We start from the raw sequence: 17,036 nt of genomic DNA on the forward strand, positions 1-17,036 counted from the left end.
GTGTGTCATCTGAATTAAATATGATTTATTCGTCAATTCCACACAGAAACAGTTCACAACAATTTGTGAAAAGTGAAAGTGCATTACAGGCGAAAGTGCAGAAACTCTTTTAAATACTAGACACAGAGAGGAGAGACGGTCAGTACAGAGAGGATGATGTCATCAGTGTCATCATGGTAACAGCCAATAGGAGCAGCTGCAGAATGGCCGGTGCCCAAACTCTGGATGCGGCAGCTGCAGAGACACACACAGATATTAAGATCAAATTACTGTTTACAAACACACATTCAGCACATTTCTTCAGTCACCCGAACTGAGCATTTCAGAAAGACTAATGGACACTTGACATCTGTAGATCTACATCAGACACAAACAATGATAGTTCAAGGCTGATTTCCACATCTACAGCACAACCACACCTTTGATGATTGAACTGCACTCAGTCTTAAATTTATTCATTTTATATAGTGAAACTCCCCTCTCAGTTCCTGATAACTCTCATTAATAACAGGCCATCAGAAGAGCAGTGCAGCTTGTCATCATCTTATCTATGTTTGTAATCTATGTTTGTAATCTATGTTATCTATGTTTGTAATCTATGTTATCTATGTTTGTAATCTATGTTTGTAATCTATGTTATCTATGTTTGTAATCTATGTTATCTATGTTTGTAATCTATGTTATCTATGTTTGTAATCTATGTTATCTATGTTTGTAACCTATGTTTGTAATCTATGTTATCTATGTTTGTAATCTATGTTATCTATGTTTGTAATCTATGTTTGTAGTCTATGTTATCTATGTTTGTAGTCTATGTTATCTATGTTTGTAGTCTATGGGCCCTATTTTAACGATCTGAAATTCAAGATGCAAATCTAAAATGTGTTGGTCTGAAGTAGCTTCATTACTCATAGGTGTGGTTTGGGCGTAACGTGAAATAAACCAATCAGAGCGACATCTCACATTCCCTTTAAGAGCAGGCGTGCTTGTTCCATGGCGGATTGCTATTATAACGGCGGATTTGCCAGGAGCGGTTCACAGCCGAGGAGAGCGGCGTTCTCGTCAGGGCCATAAAACACAGAGAAGTGACATTGGGGATGGAGAAACAAACACACCCAGATTAGCTTCGGTTAAACAGGCGTATGATAATTTGAGTAAATGTGTAAAATAGATTTATGCCTATTTTTCACATCTTCATGGACACAACAATGATTTCCCTCATTTTCCTGACTTTAGACGAGGTTTCTCCTGGTCAGTGGCGGAATTGATTAAACATGCCTCCTCTTTTCTGGGTGCAAGATAGGGCCCTATGTTTGTAGTCTATGTAATTATGTTTGTAGTCTATTATAGATTAAGTTTTTAATCTATGTCTGTAATCTGGATGGAAACCCCAAGAAGTGCATACATTCTAAAAATGTGCATAAAAAAGGTATGCGCTCAATTGAGGGGGATAATTGTTTTATCCGATAAGAATACATGCGTATAAACTACTATGGAAACACATTTACTGAATAAATCCCCCAAACCTCATGTGACTTCGCCTCAGCAGAGGCTGTGATTGGATCACTGGAATAACCAGCGGACCAATGGCCCAATTGCAGAAATTTACAGTTTTATTACTGATATTTTGCGCCAGTTTCCCAAGAAGTGATGATTTTGTTCTCTTGATCACATGGGTTGGAAACACTGCTTTATTCAGTAATTTCATTTCATTTATTTCATTTATAAAGCACAATTAAAACACCATAATGTTGACCAATGTGCTGTACAGTCACACAATAAAATGACATAAATAAAATGTACTTTCAGACAAAACAATGACTAACACACATCTGTGAAGAGCCTCTTGACAATTAACCAACTGAACCAAATGCTAATTCTAGCCAATGTAATGTCAGGTTTGGTTTAAAGTAAGCTAAAGAGGGAGCCAGTCTGAGATGTAGAGGTAGATTGGAGCTGCTACAGCAAATGCTCGATCACCACTCAATTTCAGTCCAGTCCTTGGAATGTCTAGGATGATCTGATGTGCTGATCTGAGAGACCTAGAAGCTTTATGTATATAAAGGAGATGCACTAAGTATGCTGGGGGCAAATTATGCAACGCTTTGTATACAAAATTCAGTAGTTTAAAATCAATTCTGAACTAAACAGGCAACCAATGAAGTGAGGCTAAAATCAGTGTTTTTTACGAGTCCCAGTGAAGAGTCTAGCAGACGCAGTAATGTTTCATGAGATATTCCAGTCTCACGCAGGAGATACGGTGTGTGTATGCGCTGGTGTTGGTGGGGTGTGAGTGTTACCTGTGGTGGCGCTGGCTGACGGGGCTTTAGTGCTGCTGGTACTGGTGCTGCTGGTGCTGCTGGTGCTGGTACTGGTTTCAGTGACGCTGGAGTTCCTGCCGCCCGTCAGGCCGATGTTCAGCGAGTCCAGATCCGACTGAGGCTGAAGCCTGATCCACTGCTGCACCGGTGCCGTGTTTTCATACGTCTTCAGATCGCCTACATTCACTCCCAGCAAACCCTTCACATCAGGCACGTTCAGCACCTGCACAAACACACACCAGCTCATTATTAATGATCAATAAACACCTCGACCAATGAGGCCGAGCAGACGCAAAAACAAGCAGCCCACATACAGATTACATTAGTGTCTGTTCGCTAATGTTTCCTGTGCATTTACACCAGGGGTTCCCAAACTGCTCTGTCAGCCAATCCCCTTTGACATTAAATGTGTGTTAAGTACCGTATTTTCCGCACTATAAGGCACTATTTATTAAAAAAAAAAACGTATTTTTTCAAAAAACGAAATAATGCGAAATGCGCCTTATAATCCGGAGCGCCTTATATATGGATAAAACAACCGCTGACTTAAACCTTGTTTATACTTTCGCCTGGCAACGGAGCGCGAGCCTCCGCTGAGTGCGCGCACAACTCCCCATACAGACGAGGCATTTATACTTGACGCAACTGTTTTGTTTTAGACTGAACACCAGACCATACAACTGATTTAGACGCGCAAACTGGGTGCCGGTGTGATGAGATGTACTACTAATATCCGTCTGCTCGGGCAGATAATGCTCAAAGTCATGCATCTTCGGATGCGGAGGCGCGCGCGCGCTGTTACAATGGCGTCATTTTTGCCTCCGCATTGACTGCAGTATCTTCTATTCTATGCTCCTTATAATCCGGTGCGCCCCATATATGAAAAAAGTTCTAAAATAGGCCATTCATTGAAGGTGCGCCTTATAGTGCGGAAAATACGGTATTTTTATTTTCCACCACAATTCCACATTGAAAGCCTTGAGCTTATAACTTATCAAATCCTTAAGCTGTCATGTTTGGAATATGGGAATGCTGTAAATTCCTGTCTACAAATGATGAAGTGAATCTAGCACACACACACTGATGATTCCCAAGCGCAGGTTAAAGCAGCAGGAGTGACAGAGACTCACGTTGATGATGTTCTGGTTCAGACTCATGAAGGTCGGCACGTCCATATTCACACTGGAGTTTACAAGTCTACGGATAAACGTAAAATCGGCACCACCTGAAAACACACACACACACACACACACACAAACACAAGTTGAGCCTGACTGCAGAAGTGTGAGGTCAGTGTGTGTGTCTGTGTGTGTGTGTGTGTGTGTGTGTTGTTACCGAGGTAGTTCTGCAACAGCTGGTACGTCGGGATGCTGACGCTGTTTGTACTGCGTGTGTTCGTTGCGCTGAATGCGTTCAGAGCGATACTGAACAGAATCGACTTCTTCTCTGAGCTGCAGTTGGTCAAAGAGAGAGCAGAAGCTCGCCTGAAACACACACACACACACACACACACACACACACACACACACACACATCCATGTCGCACATATGAGTCTACAGGTTTAAACTACATTTGTCCAAAAGTCCCAAAAAACAAAGAACAACCAACAGGAAAACAGATCAATAAACAAACTAAGTGTGTGTGTACTCACTCCACAAGACGTGTATGTGTGTGTGTGTGTGTGTGTGTGTGTGTGTGTGTGTGTGTGTGTGTGTGTGTGTATGTACGTGTGTGAGTGTACTCACTCCACACTGGCGGCCGTGATGTTGTTCAGCACACTCGCGGTCAGCGCACACAGGTTAGTGTGTGTGTGTGTGTGTGTGTGTGTGTGTGTGTGTGTGTGTGTGTGTACTCACTCCACACTGGCGGCCGTGATGTTGTTCAGCACACTCGCGGTCAGCGCACACAGGTTAGTGTGTGTGTGTGTGTGTGTGTGTGTGTGTGTGTGTACTCACTCCACACTGGCGGCCGTGATGTTGTTCAGCACACTCGCGGTCAGCGCACACAGGTTAGTGTGTGTGTGTGTGTGTGTGTGTGTGTGTGTGTGTGTGTGTGTGTGTGTGTGTACTCACTCCACACTGGCGGCCGTGATGTTGTTCAGCACACTCGCGGTCAGCGCACACAGGTTAGTGTGTGTGTGTGTGTGTGTGTGTGTGTGTGTGTGTGTGTGTGTGTGTGTGTGTGTGTGTGTGTGTGTGTGTGTGTGTGTGTGTGTGTGTGTACTCACTCCACAAGACGTGTATGTGTGTGTGTGTGTGTGTGTGTGTGTGTGTGTGTGTGTGTACTCACTCCACAAGACGTGTATGTGTGTGTGTGTGTGTGTGTGTGTGTGTGTGTGTGTGTGTGTGTGTGTGTGTGTGTGTGTGTGTGTACTCACTCCACACTGGCGGCCGTGATGTTGTTCAGCACACTCGCGGTCAGCACACACAGGTTAGTTCCTCCCAGTGCGTTCAGCTCAGAAGTGCCGAGAGTGTTTCCACTCACACTGAGATACTTACTGACCAGCAGCTGGACCTGAGAGAGACACACACATCAGAACACTGAACCAGCCCGACTTCATGACGTTTGGTTTGCTGAAACACACACACACACACACACACACACACACACACACACACACACACACACACACACACACACACACACACACACAGTACCATCTCAGGGTCCCAGTCTCCGTTGCGTTGGTCCATCAGAGACGAGAGCGTGTCGATCTTCGTCACGATCCACTTTCTGACATCATCAGGTGTGGCGGTGCGGGAGGCGGAGCCTAAGACCTGCAGCACCTCGTCAGACAGTCTGTCAGGATACGCCTGCGAGGGGCGGGAAACACTCAGCGTTTCTATGGCAACACTGTGATTGACAGCACAGTTACAGCAGTGTTCAGGTGTGTGTGTGTGTGTGTTGTTACCTGGTTGAGTCTGTCCAGGACGATCCTCTGGAAGCTCCTGTCGTGAACTCTATCAGTGATGGCCTCCAGGTTGTCCTTCACAGTTTGGACGCTCAAACACGCGTTAAACTGCGTCACGTCGTAGGCAAACGGAAACATGTCGCTGTAAACCTGAACCTGCTTTATTTCTCCAGCAGTGCATGCTGTTTCTACAGGACACGACAGAAACACACACGTCAGTTAATAATGTAGTGTGATTATAGTGATGTTCTTGCTGTGTTTATTCTGCTGGGTAAACACGTAAGCTTTAGTGTGATAATGTTTCTGTGGTATCTCTCACCTGCGGATCTCTTGATTTTGACTCGTGTGATTTTGTTGACCTCGTTCATCATGTTGAGGATCTTCACTTCTGAAGCCTTTGCATTGTTCCTCAGGTCACGGATAAACGTCTTCAGGAACCTCTGCTTGTTTTCCTGATAACACACACACAGTTACCAGTGAAGCACACAAACAGCCGTGTGTTTACCTGTGTTTACCGTACTCTACCTGTGAGAATTTGCTCCATATGTTTGCGGTGATGTACAGCGGCAGGATCCCCAGGTTCTCCAGAGTCGCTCTGTTCCAGCTGGTTGGAGACCTGAGAGGAACATCTCACATCATGTAATGACAGCAGAAGTGTGTGATATGTGTTGCTGTCAGGCCCGTTCACACCAAGAACCATGACTATTAGGGCCGGGACAATATATCGATGTTTAGTTTAAAAATGTGCATAAAAGCATATGCACTCAATTGAGTCGGATACATTTTTTATCCATTATGAAAACATATGCATAAACTACGATAGATTTACCAAAAAAATTACTATTTTAGACACGATAACTTTATTAGTGTCCACACCAGCAGACAACAGCTATAACTGTAACTATAACGATAACTATAACGATAACTATAACGATAACTATAAAAACAATTATAACTAAAAAACAGATGCTGCATTAATTGCATTCAATATTTTTAATGCGTTAAACTGAAAAAAATCAATGGCATGCGTTAACAAGTTAATTCTGACCGCCCTATTTAAACTATATCGTGACGGTTATCGGTATAGTTATCGTCGTTGGTGGGAACGGCCTTGAGTGGCGTGTGCGAGTGAGTTTGTACCCGTAGGTGGTGTTTCCTCTCAGCAGGACAGTCTCGACCCCAGAGATCTGCTGAGCCGATAAATCCTGACACTGTTTGAGTTTCTCCAGCACGTACGGCTCTGAGTTCTGGATGTAGTCGGCGCTCAGGAAGCAGCACATGCCGCCCAGAACCTCCAGCTGCGCCTGAGTGATGCTGAAGCCCGAGATTCCCTGAAACACCAGCTCACGTTAGCTAATGCTAATGCAGCCTTACACTTTACAGTGGGAACACTCCAACTAAAGGAATATTGTTCCATATTTGAACCATGTTTATACTTTTTAACTGTATAAGGTTAATTGTTTTCACAATGAACAGATTTATGCTGATTCTAATCCATTTGAATTTAAGTATGACTGACAAACACACATCACAATAAGTTTATTAGTTTGTTTATGTTCAAACTGTGTGATACAAAGTGATGGACATTTTATATGCAATTCAAATGCATAAATCTGATCTGTATATAATTATGATTTTTTTTCCTTAAATATAAAGTTTTGGAATTGAGAATACATTATTGATCTGTTGATTCTGATTTGTATACATTATTTCATTTATGATATTTTTGACTTGTGGATTTTGATACATATATTCTAATGTATTTATCTATGATAATGTATGTGTAATTAATACGTTTGTTTGTTGTTGTTGCTTGGTTTAGTCATGTTTTTGGTGAGATATATATTGTTTGTAATATTTGAGCTTCCTCTCTTCTGTTTGCCCTGTGCCGCATGATTGCTGTGTGATTCATTGATTGCTGTTTAAAATACTCTAAATGTGTTTGTCTCACACACCCTGATGAAGGCTGATTGGCCACAACATGTAGGTGTGCCGTTGCTTGGCACCCGTTTTTAAAATCTAAGCCATGAAAGAATAAAGGCTTTTTATATTTTTCTAAAAACTAACTACTCGAGTGCCTTGGATTGTTTTTCCTCATGAGTGGAACCATCCCTACACCCAAAGAGCACGAGATCCTGAAGTTCACTTTTTCCATTCCTTGTATTTATGCATAAATCTTACATTTAGGCCTAGATATTTTGGACTGTAAAAATGAATACAATAAGCTGAAATATGATCAGGATTTGTGTGTTTGCGCTCACCAGACACTCCCTGGCGCTGCTGAACAGGACTTGCTTCTTGAAGGACAGAGCGCTGGACAGCACTGAGAAGTTGGCCGTTCCCAGAGACGAGAAATACGAGCGGCACAGAGATCTGTCAATCATTGAGTAACTGCAACACAAGCAAGCAGACACACAAGCGTGTGATGAGCCAGTCTTCAGCAGCTCCTCCATGAGCACCAGTAATGCTGCTGACGTACTTGTAGTAGATGAGCACTTCGGCGGGATACTGAGAGAAGGCGTTCAGGTCAGCACTCTTGATGTAGTAGTACATGCAGGTCAGCTGAAGGACACACACACACACAGATCTTTAAACAGGGTTTGAGGTCACCCAGAGCAGATTTCTGAGAATAGTGTCTGTGTTCACCTGTGACTCCTGCAGGACGAGCGTCTGGTTGCCTCGCTGCCGGCAGCCGCGGATCAGACTCATGGTTTTGCTAATGCTGAAGCTCTGGATTCGAGAACAGGTGAACCCCTGCAGCACCTGGAAAGACATGCTGCACAAACACCAACATCCGGTCAGAGCTAAAGCCTCACCATCCAGACTGACTGATGATAATAATGATGATAACTCTATTCACTCACGCGTCCGGGTCGCTGAACTCCGCCGCGACGGTTTCGAAGAGCAAAACGGCCTGAGAGGAAGAAATCTCAACATGTCATTTTCCATTTTTGAAAAAGGTTCAATGGGGTTCAATATCGAACTCCAGCGCTCCTGAGGAGTGTCTTATAGAGGCCCTATCATGCTCCACATGTTCCACTTTCTTTAGTGTGTAATGTTGATGTTTGAGCATGAAAAAGTCCCTCCAGCAGGTCCCTCCCTCTATATCAGTGTCAGTGTTTCTGAACTCCCTGAAACGCCTCCATTGTAGTCTTGAATTTCTTCCGGGAACAAACATGTCACAATATTCCTCATTATATTAATTCATACGCAGAATAAAGGGGCGGGGCCTGGTTGAGTTAGTTAGTAGTTTGTTAAACTGGCGGTTATGGTAAGGGGCGGGACATTTCCCAAGCACACTCGAAGCGCTCGACCAATCACAACACACTGCTCCAGCCGACCAATCAGAGCACAGTGTGCTTTCAGAAGGAGGGGCTTCATAGAGACAGGAAGTGAACAGAGCGTTACTGACAGACTGGGAAGAGAGGAGCCGCAACAATGGCTAATCAGAGCGCGCAGACGAAGCTCAATAAACGAGTTAACGATAATAAACGAACTTGCTTTCTGAGGCAGATCCCGCTGTTTGGGAACTCAGTCGTGTAAGTTCTGCGAGGAGATTATACCAAACCACACTAACAACAGAGTTTGCTCAGGCATTTCAGATGCTGTGCAGTGAGATCGGTCCGCTGGTTGGTCCGGTTATGCCGTCCCATCGCAGTCACATGACTTTTTTGATGTCCATCGAGGAATTTGTTTGGTAAATGTTTTCCATAGTAGTTTATGCATATGTTTTCATTATGGATAAAAAATGTATCTGGCTCAATTGAGTGCATACGCTTTTATGCACATTTTTTGAATTTACACGCATCTTGGCATTTTTTTTATGCAAAACGTGCATATAAATAGGTGAATGGAATCAAAGCTAAGGATAAATATGAGGAAAATAACATGTTGTTGAACATATGAAGTATGTTTACTAGCTGTCTAATTCATAAATATATATATTTTTTAATTAAAACTAAATCCATAAACTGGTCTGTTGATGGGAAACTCTGAAAGGTCCAACAGATGAAGGGTCTTTCTTCTAAGATTGGTGACGAGCCTGACGTACCTGCTCTTGTTTCCACTTCTTCTGATTGACCGTCTGCACCACCGCGGAGGAGGACGACACGCTTAGCAGGAAGTTGCGCGGGATCTCCGTCGCCATCAGGTCAGGAACGTTTGTGATGATGCCGTCAGACGAGCTGTTCACAGAGATGATCTAGAGAGACAGAGAGAGACGTCACGAGACAAACCTGAGACGTACTCGTGTGTGTGTGTGTGTGTGTGTTAGTTACCTGGCTGACGATGGTCTGTTGGAGAATAATGGGTGCGCCGATGACATTGGCCAAGAATGATTGAGATTTCATGGCCAGAAGCAACACATTTCCTGAGATACTGTTGATGACTGATGTTTGTACACCAATGATCAGCGAACCCAATCCCACCAGTCCGTCCGCACTATCAATCTGCCGTGGACAGAGACACAGATGTGTATTGGTACATCTAGTCACGTTTATTCATTTATACAGCTCCAGTTTAACACAACCGTAGTTGATCCAGTGAGCTTTACAACACAATACAAATAAATAAAAATGTAAGAGACCAAAGGAGTAGAAAAATAAAGACAGAAATGGAGATACAAATCAAGTATTAAAATCAATCTGAATGTATAAAAATACACACATATAATGTATAACACCAGCTAACACATACACAGCATCACTAGAATGCTAGAGAGTAAAAATAAGTCTTTAAACTGGATTTAAAAGCATCCAGCGATGGAGAGGCCCTGATGCTTAAAGTTAAACCATTCCAGAGCTCACCTTTGATTTACTTCGAGAATGAGGGACAGATAAAAGTGACTGATCTCAAGATCTTAATGACCTAGAGGCTGAGTATGGCCTAACAAGATCACAAATATAATCCGGGGCCGAACTGTGCAGTGCCTCGAAAAGAAGAATCTTAAAGTGTACTCTAAACTTTATAGGGAGCCAGTGCACTGAGGCAAGGACATGGTAGATATGATCCATTCTTAGTCCCTGTTGATAACCTGGCTGCTGAATGTTGAAGCATCTGTAACTGAGGCCGAGTAGACTGAGGTAGGCCAACGAGTCTGTATGAGTGAGTCACTGAATCATTGACTCAACCCATTTGTTCAACAACACTGAGGCTGCATCTGAAATCACACTCTTCCCTACTATATAATAGGCAACAACAACAAAAACAGCATGTCCGAAATCACAGTAATCGGATGACCTACTACTTCCGGTGAGATTCTGAAGTGTGCATACGATGGACACTTTACTATCCCATGAGGCCCTGGGAGAGGATTAATGAATGGCAGTGAAGAGACACTGGTAGATCACATGATAATGACAACATGCTAAATGTGTTACTTCCGAAATAGATTAACACTATATAGAACATGCTTTTTAGCGGTCACAAAGTAGTACTTATTCAGAATAACTGCCTACTCAAAAGAGTGCCTACTCAATAAATCACTGATATGAGGATTTGTTCAACAACACTGATCCATTCAGGAGTTCCTCTGAGACGCAAGCGGTTGATTCAGCGTTGGCTCTAAAGGGTCACTGGGGTTTGTACCTGGTAGAGTCCAGACGACAGCAGGGTTTGTATGATCATCATGGCCTGATCGAGGTTCCAGCCCTGTACGAGTGTGAGCACAGACAGAGCGCTGAGCAGAACATTCCCTCCGGCGCCGCTGATCTGAGCCGTGCTCAAACCCGTGCTCGACTGACCCAGAGCCTGGAGAGAGTCCACCGTCAGAACGGCCGCATTGCTCGCCAGAGCCGCCGACACCTGCACACACACACACACATGCATTTAGCTTGTATAGAGCTAGTTTCTGACGACATAAACACACACACACACTCTTGTACGTACGTCGGGCTGGATGTTGGTGCAGTTCTGATGGATGCTGGAAGAGACGTTCTTCAACTGCTCCGCACTCAACTGAAGGAAGGAGCTCGCTGGAGCCGAGCAGCGGAACGCCATAGGCAGACTGTAAACACACAAACATCACGATAAAGCTGTTAAAGCTCATCAGGGCGTCTTCTACAAACACTCTAGCTTCAAACTAATGCCAGTTCTGTTGAAACAACAGCTTCAACCAGTCTTCGTTGGTTTCCCACAGACAAGTGGCCAACACTTCCCTAAAACCATCAAACCAGAGCAGTCTTTTCAAATGGTACACTGTTAAAAAAAAGGTTCTTGATGGGTATTGATGGATCCCTGAAGACACTTTAACATCCATAGAGTCTTTCCATTGCACAAAAGGTTCTTTATAGTGGGAAAAGGTTGTATAGATTATTGAAATGTTCTTCACTCAAAGAAAAAAAAGGTTCTTTTAAGAACTGATCGCTGAGATGATCTTTGAGGAACCCGAAATGGTTCTTCTATGACATTGCTATGAAAACCCCCTTTAGAAACCGAAGTGTAGATTAGTGGGATGTGATTAAGGATGGTTATTGTTGGTGTCTCTCACTAGTAGGCGCTGAAGAACGGATCCAACTCGAACAGCCGACTCATGTAGTAATCTATGACGTCGCCCGGAACGCTGATCTGACCGAAGAGCTGCAGGTTCTCCAGGTTCTCCAGGAACGGCTGAAAAACAAACACATTTTTGAGTCCCACAAAAGAAAACAGTCAAACCGGTTTGGAACAACATGAGAGTGAATAAATGAGGAGAAAGTTATCATCTTGAACTGGTCGAGCTCTTCAAACCGTTGTCACACCTGAATGGAGCCGAAGAGGAGCAGGTCATCCAGCGTGACGAAGCTCAAGAAGACGGAGATGTAGTCGACGAACCAGGCGGTGGAGTTGAGATCGGGGTTCGAGGCGTTATAACATCTAGGAGCTGACGCTGAGAACACATGACAAACACGGCTCACCGACGAATCTGCATTATCATTAGACAGCAGAATCAATCATGCAATCCATCAGCCGTAACTCACAGGTGTTCAGGTAGACCAGGATGGTGTTGTAGACGTCTCTCTGAGTGAACTCTGCTGCACTGAAGTTATATTTAGCCATCACTGAAACACTGAACAGAGAAACACACGAAATCCGGCATTAGGGGGAAATTAGTCTAGGGGCAAAAAGATCTTTCCTTCATCGGCAAAGCAAACCCAGTGAACAGGGAAAGTTCTGGAAAGGTTCTCCCAAAGTTATGAACAAATGTTCTTCCACTAACATTAATATAACGTTTGTTCAAAGGTATCTGGTCTTTAATAATGTTCTCAAAACGTTAGCACAAAAACATTATTTCTACATTGTTGGAACGTTTTTTTTTTTTTAAATGTAACTACTTGTTTCAGAACGTTCAGAGAACATTCAAAAGTAACGTTCCCATAATGTTTGAATGGAATGATACTATGGAATGTTCCCCTTAACGTTCACATAACCAAGAAAAAAACTTTTTTTAATAATTCAAAAAACTGGACATTTTGATTGTCCAGATTACATTTAGAAATAATGTTTTCTTAACTTAATGAGAGTGTTACGCTACTGACGCACGAAGTTGAGCCACGGTCACATTTAGAGTTGCTTGGCGAAGTCTCATGGGTGGAATCCAGTCATTTCAACAGGAGTTTAGCATGAGGGTGAAAAGACCCCCGAGCAGATCTCGCTTGTGTTCACGTGAACACGTCATGTTCACCAACAAAAAATCAGCTTGGTTTGAAAGTGACTTTGCTGTGAGCAGTGCTTCATCTTTGCTACATGATTGACAACAGAAAATATCACTGAAATCTTGCTGGATCTGTCTGCTGCCTTCGACACAGTTAACCACCAGATCCTCCTGTCAATCCTAAAGATGAAGGGCATCTCGGGAACCGCACTCCAATGGTTCAAGTCTTACCTCTCAGGTAGGTACTTTAGGGTATCGTGGAGGGGTGAGGTGTCTAAGACACAACATCTAGCTACTGGAGTGCCTCAGTGCTCAGTGTTTGGACCACTTCTCTTCTCCATCTACATGTCATCACTGGGATCTGTCATTCAGAAACATGGTTTTTCCCATCACTGTTATCATCTAGCTACTGGAGTGCCTCAGGGCTCAGTGCTGGGACCGCTTCTCTTCTCCATCTACATGACATCACTAGGATCTGTGATTCAGAAACATGGCTTTTCCTATCACTGCTACGCTGATGACACACAACTCTACCTCTCATTCCAGCCTGGCGATCCGACGGTAGCTGCTCGTATCTCAGCCTAACAGACATTTCTGGCTGGATGAAGGACCACCACCTTCAACTAAACCTTGCGAAGACAGAGCTACATGTGGTCCCGGCCAACCCAACACTTCACCACAACTTCACCATTCAGCTTGACTCGTCATCCATAACTCCCTCTAGGTCAGCCAGAAACCTTGGTGTGGTAATTGATGATCAATTGAATTTAAACTGCACTGGTTGCCAGTTGCCGCTCGCATCAAATTCAAGTCACTGACGTTTGTCTACAGAACAACCACTGGTTCTGCTCCCTCTTACTTTAACTCTTTACTTCAGACTTACGTGCCATCCAGGAACTTGCGCTCTGCAAGTGAACGACATCTTGTGGTGCCATCTCAAAGAGGCACAAAATCTCTTTCTCGGACCTTCACCATGACTGTTCCCTGCTGGAGGAATGATCTGCCTAACTCAACCAGAGCGGCTGAGTCCATAGCCACTTTTAAGAAACGGCTGAAGACACTTCTTTTTCGACAGCACTTGATCCAGTAATACTAACACTTTCTCTACTACTCTATTCTATTCTGTTCTTAAAAAAAAAAAAAAAAAAAAGTTCTGCGTTAGATTAAACTGAGAAGGGTCATAGCACTTGCATTTTGTTGTCCTACTGTTAGTTTCACTGCTTCTATTGTTCTCATTTGTAAGTCGCTTTGGATAAAAGCGTCTGCTAAATGAATAAATGTAAATGTAAATCTCACCGAAATCCCACTTATGTGACGACCACACCTTTAGTCTTGTGTCTGCTCCACAGCACAGTCACATATTATCATGATGTTGAAAACGTGCTACTCACAACTTCTTGAAGGAGAGACAGGAGGAATTTCGCATGACGTCTGGGCTGATGAACTGTAAGGTGAGCAGCGGTAGGTACTGAACGAGTCGAGACTCGAACCACTGGTCCACCTCAGACCGGACCTGCACATTCAGAACCTGAGGCCACACGCAGGACAACACCTGCCGGGCCAGAGCCAGCGACCCCAGCGGCGCCTGCGGGACACGGACACACAGACTCATGCACTGCAGCGAACCGGCCATTCACAGTCAATCATAAGCTGTTAAACGAGGGAGTGTGAGATGTCTCTACCGTCTGCAAGTACTGGGGCGTCTTCGGGTAGATGGTGAAGAACTGGCAGATTCTGGTGACATCGTCCACAGCGTTCGGGCGGTTCAGGAGACTGCTGACCTCCACTGGAGACATCGACTCCATCAGCTGAGACACACGTCACACAACAGAAGCACTCATCAACTGAACAGTCAACACGTGAAGGACTCTATCATCGGATCTAATCGTGATCACTGGATGGAGACGGTCTGACGGGTCTGACCTCTGGCACACGGGCGGGAGGCATCAGGGACAGGAAGGTGCTCAGATTCGGGAACTGGAAACTCATGAAGGATGAGGTCAGGAAAGCGTAGTAGCTCTGGTTGCTGTAGCAGCGCAGCGGGGCGGGGCCTGTGGAGACAGAGGGGTGAGCGGATGGAGTGATGAACACATGGATGATGAAGGGACGGGTGGACGGACACCTGTGAGAGAGCCGAGGATCTGCTGGTAGATCTGATCTTGTGTTGCGGGCTGGAAGGTGGAGCTGGACGAGTTCAGCAGCTGCACCCTGTGAGAACAAGCCACGGTGAGCACACACAACAGTTTGAGTGTGTGAGTGTGTGTGTGTGTGTGTGTGTGTGTGTCTTACGCCTGCTGGCTGATTGGACAGGGGCGCTGCTGGACGACGCTGAAGTAAGTCGTCACTTGTTGGACTGTAATGTTCGCTATGAACGGAGGCAGTATGTTCAGGATCCAGATCTGCAGATTATCATCTGATAACGTGGTCAGATTGGCCCGGTCAAACACCTGCTGCAGGAACGCTTCCTTTACTGGAGGAGGGAGAACAACACCCTGTTTCTGACACACACAGACCACAGCCAATCAGAACACAGATACTACACACACAGCCCATCAGAACACAGATACTACACACACAGCCAATCAGAACACAGGTACTACACACACAGCCCATCAGAACACAGATACTACACACACAGCCAATCAGAACACACATACTACACACACAGCCAATCAGAACACAGATACTCCAAAAACAGTTGATCAAAACTAGGGCTGCAACTAATGATTATTTTTGATATTCGATTAATCAGAGAATTGTATCTTTGTGTGTGTGAGAGTGTGTGTGAGTGTGTGTGTGTGTGTGTGTGTGTGTGTGTGTGTGTGTGTGTGTGTGAGTGTGAGTGTGTGTGTGTGTGTGAGTGAGAGTGTGTGTGTGTGTGTGTGTGTGTGTGTGTGTGTGTGTGTGTGTGTGTGTGAGTGTGAGTGTGAGTGTGTGTGTGTGCATCACCTGTAGCGTTGCAGAGAGAGAAGTGTAGAAAGCGGTGAGCTGTGTGTCCGGCACGTGGATCAGGAGATTATAGACGGCGGCAGCGCTGGACAGAGTTCCAGGAGTGCTGGACACCTCCACTAACTGTCTCACACTCAGCAGACTCAGAGTGTCCAACTGCACAAACACACACACACAGGTGAACACGCGTCAACATCTGTACATGCTGGATGTCTGCTGTGCTGTGAGTGTGTGTGTGCGTACCACACTGAAGCCGGGGTTGAGTCTCTGCAGGTCAGTCACTGTGGTGAAGACCGAGAACCGTCCAAAGCTGCTGATCAGCCAATCAGAGCTGCCCTGAGACACGCCCACACACCCTAAACACAGAGCAACACGTCACAGCTGAGCGCTAGCCACAAACCCTGAGCTTCACCTGTTCCTGAGAGACGCCCACCTGCAGTGCTGTTCTTAGAGAGGAAGACTTTGATGAAGTCGACGTAGACGTTCGCTTGAGTCTCGGAGGACAATAGGTCAAAACTCTGACTGAAGCTCTGGACACTGTGAAGGAGAGGAAGTCTTAGAGCTGCGTCATCATGCAACACGTGTGTGTTTGTGTGTGTATGTGTTGTAAACTCACACTCTACTGAAGGTGTCACAGCTGAAGTCTAAGGTGGACAGACAGGACAGGAACGTCTCGGAGGCGAAGGGTAGAAATGGGCGGAGTCTGGAGTTAAACCAGCGCTGGACGAACGAATCATCTCTCAGGTTGGTGGAGCTGAAAGAGCTCAGAGTGACTTCTCCAATCATATTCAAGAATGACACTGAGGGGCGGGACTTATTCAGCCTCTGATGGAGACAGACACAGTTCATCCTTCTTAATTACTCACTGATAATGCTTTCTTGCTTTACAGAGTTTTTGGCCATTTTCAAAGCAAAAGGTTAGGGTCTTCACTTAGAAGAGCATATTAAATAAAATCCAGTCTTAGTGTGTAAACATGGAGAACAGCTGGGCTTCAGGTTTATCTGTAGCCTGAACTGGACTGAGAGAGACGGCCGAGCGAGTGTGTTGTCTGTACCGTGTTGGCGAGCAGGTCGAGCGCCGGACCCAGCACAGGGTTGACCTTCTGCGTGAACAGCTTCCACGTCTCTGCGGACGAGCTTTCGTTCCCATTGAGACTGCATGTCAACACCGTCGCCAAGTCCTGCGCACTCAGAACTGTCAACTGAACACAACACAACACACAC

General features: G+C 44.9%; 1 protein-coding gene across 1 annotated transcript; it reads right to left on the minus strand.

Moving 5' to 3' along the window:
* LOC308687686 (uncharacterized protein) lies at positions 1-17,018 on the minus strand. Its single transcript, XM_081360398.1, has 31 exons — positions 16,868-17,018; positions 16,429-16,637; positions 16,246-16,349; positions 16,056-16,168; positions 15,813-15,968; positions 15,153-15,361; positions 14,986-15,071; positions 14,787-14,914; positions 14,546-14,671; positions 14,255-14,448; positions 12,190-12,278; positions 11,971-12,098; positions 11,721-11,839; positions 11,120-11,237; positions 10,820-11,035; positions 9,511-9,681; positions 9,285-9,434; positions 8,098-8,147; positions 7,880-8,009; positions 7,713-7,795; positions 7,495-7,624; positions 6,374-6,564; positions 5,759-5,849; positions 5,553-5,685; positions 5,234-5,421; positions 4,980-5,135; positions 4,700-4,836; positions 3,657-3,805; positions 3,452-3,546; positions 2,301-2,544; positions 1-234 (listed from the first exon to the last, which is right to left on the minus strand). Exons 2-31 carry the CDS (start codon positions 16,596-16,598, stop codon positions 140-142), a joined length of 4,149 nt encoding a protein of 1,382 aa, XP_081216524.1. The 5' UTR covers positions 16,599-16,637; positions 16,868-17,018; the 3' UTR covers positions 1-139.
* Positions 17,019-17,036: the final 18 nt, after the last annotated feature.

Source organism: Scardinius erythrophthalmus, assembly GCF_964197995.2.
Source record: "Scardinius erythrophthalmus genome assembly, chromosome: 3".
NCBI lineage: Eukaryota > Metazoa > Chordata > Actinopteri > Cypriniformes > Leuciscidae > Scardinius > Scardinius erythrophthalmus.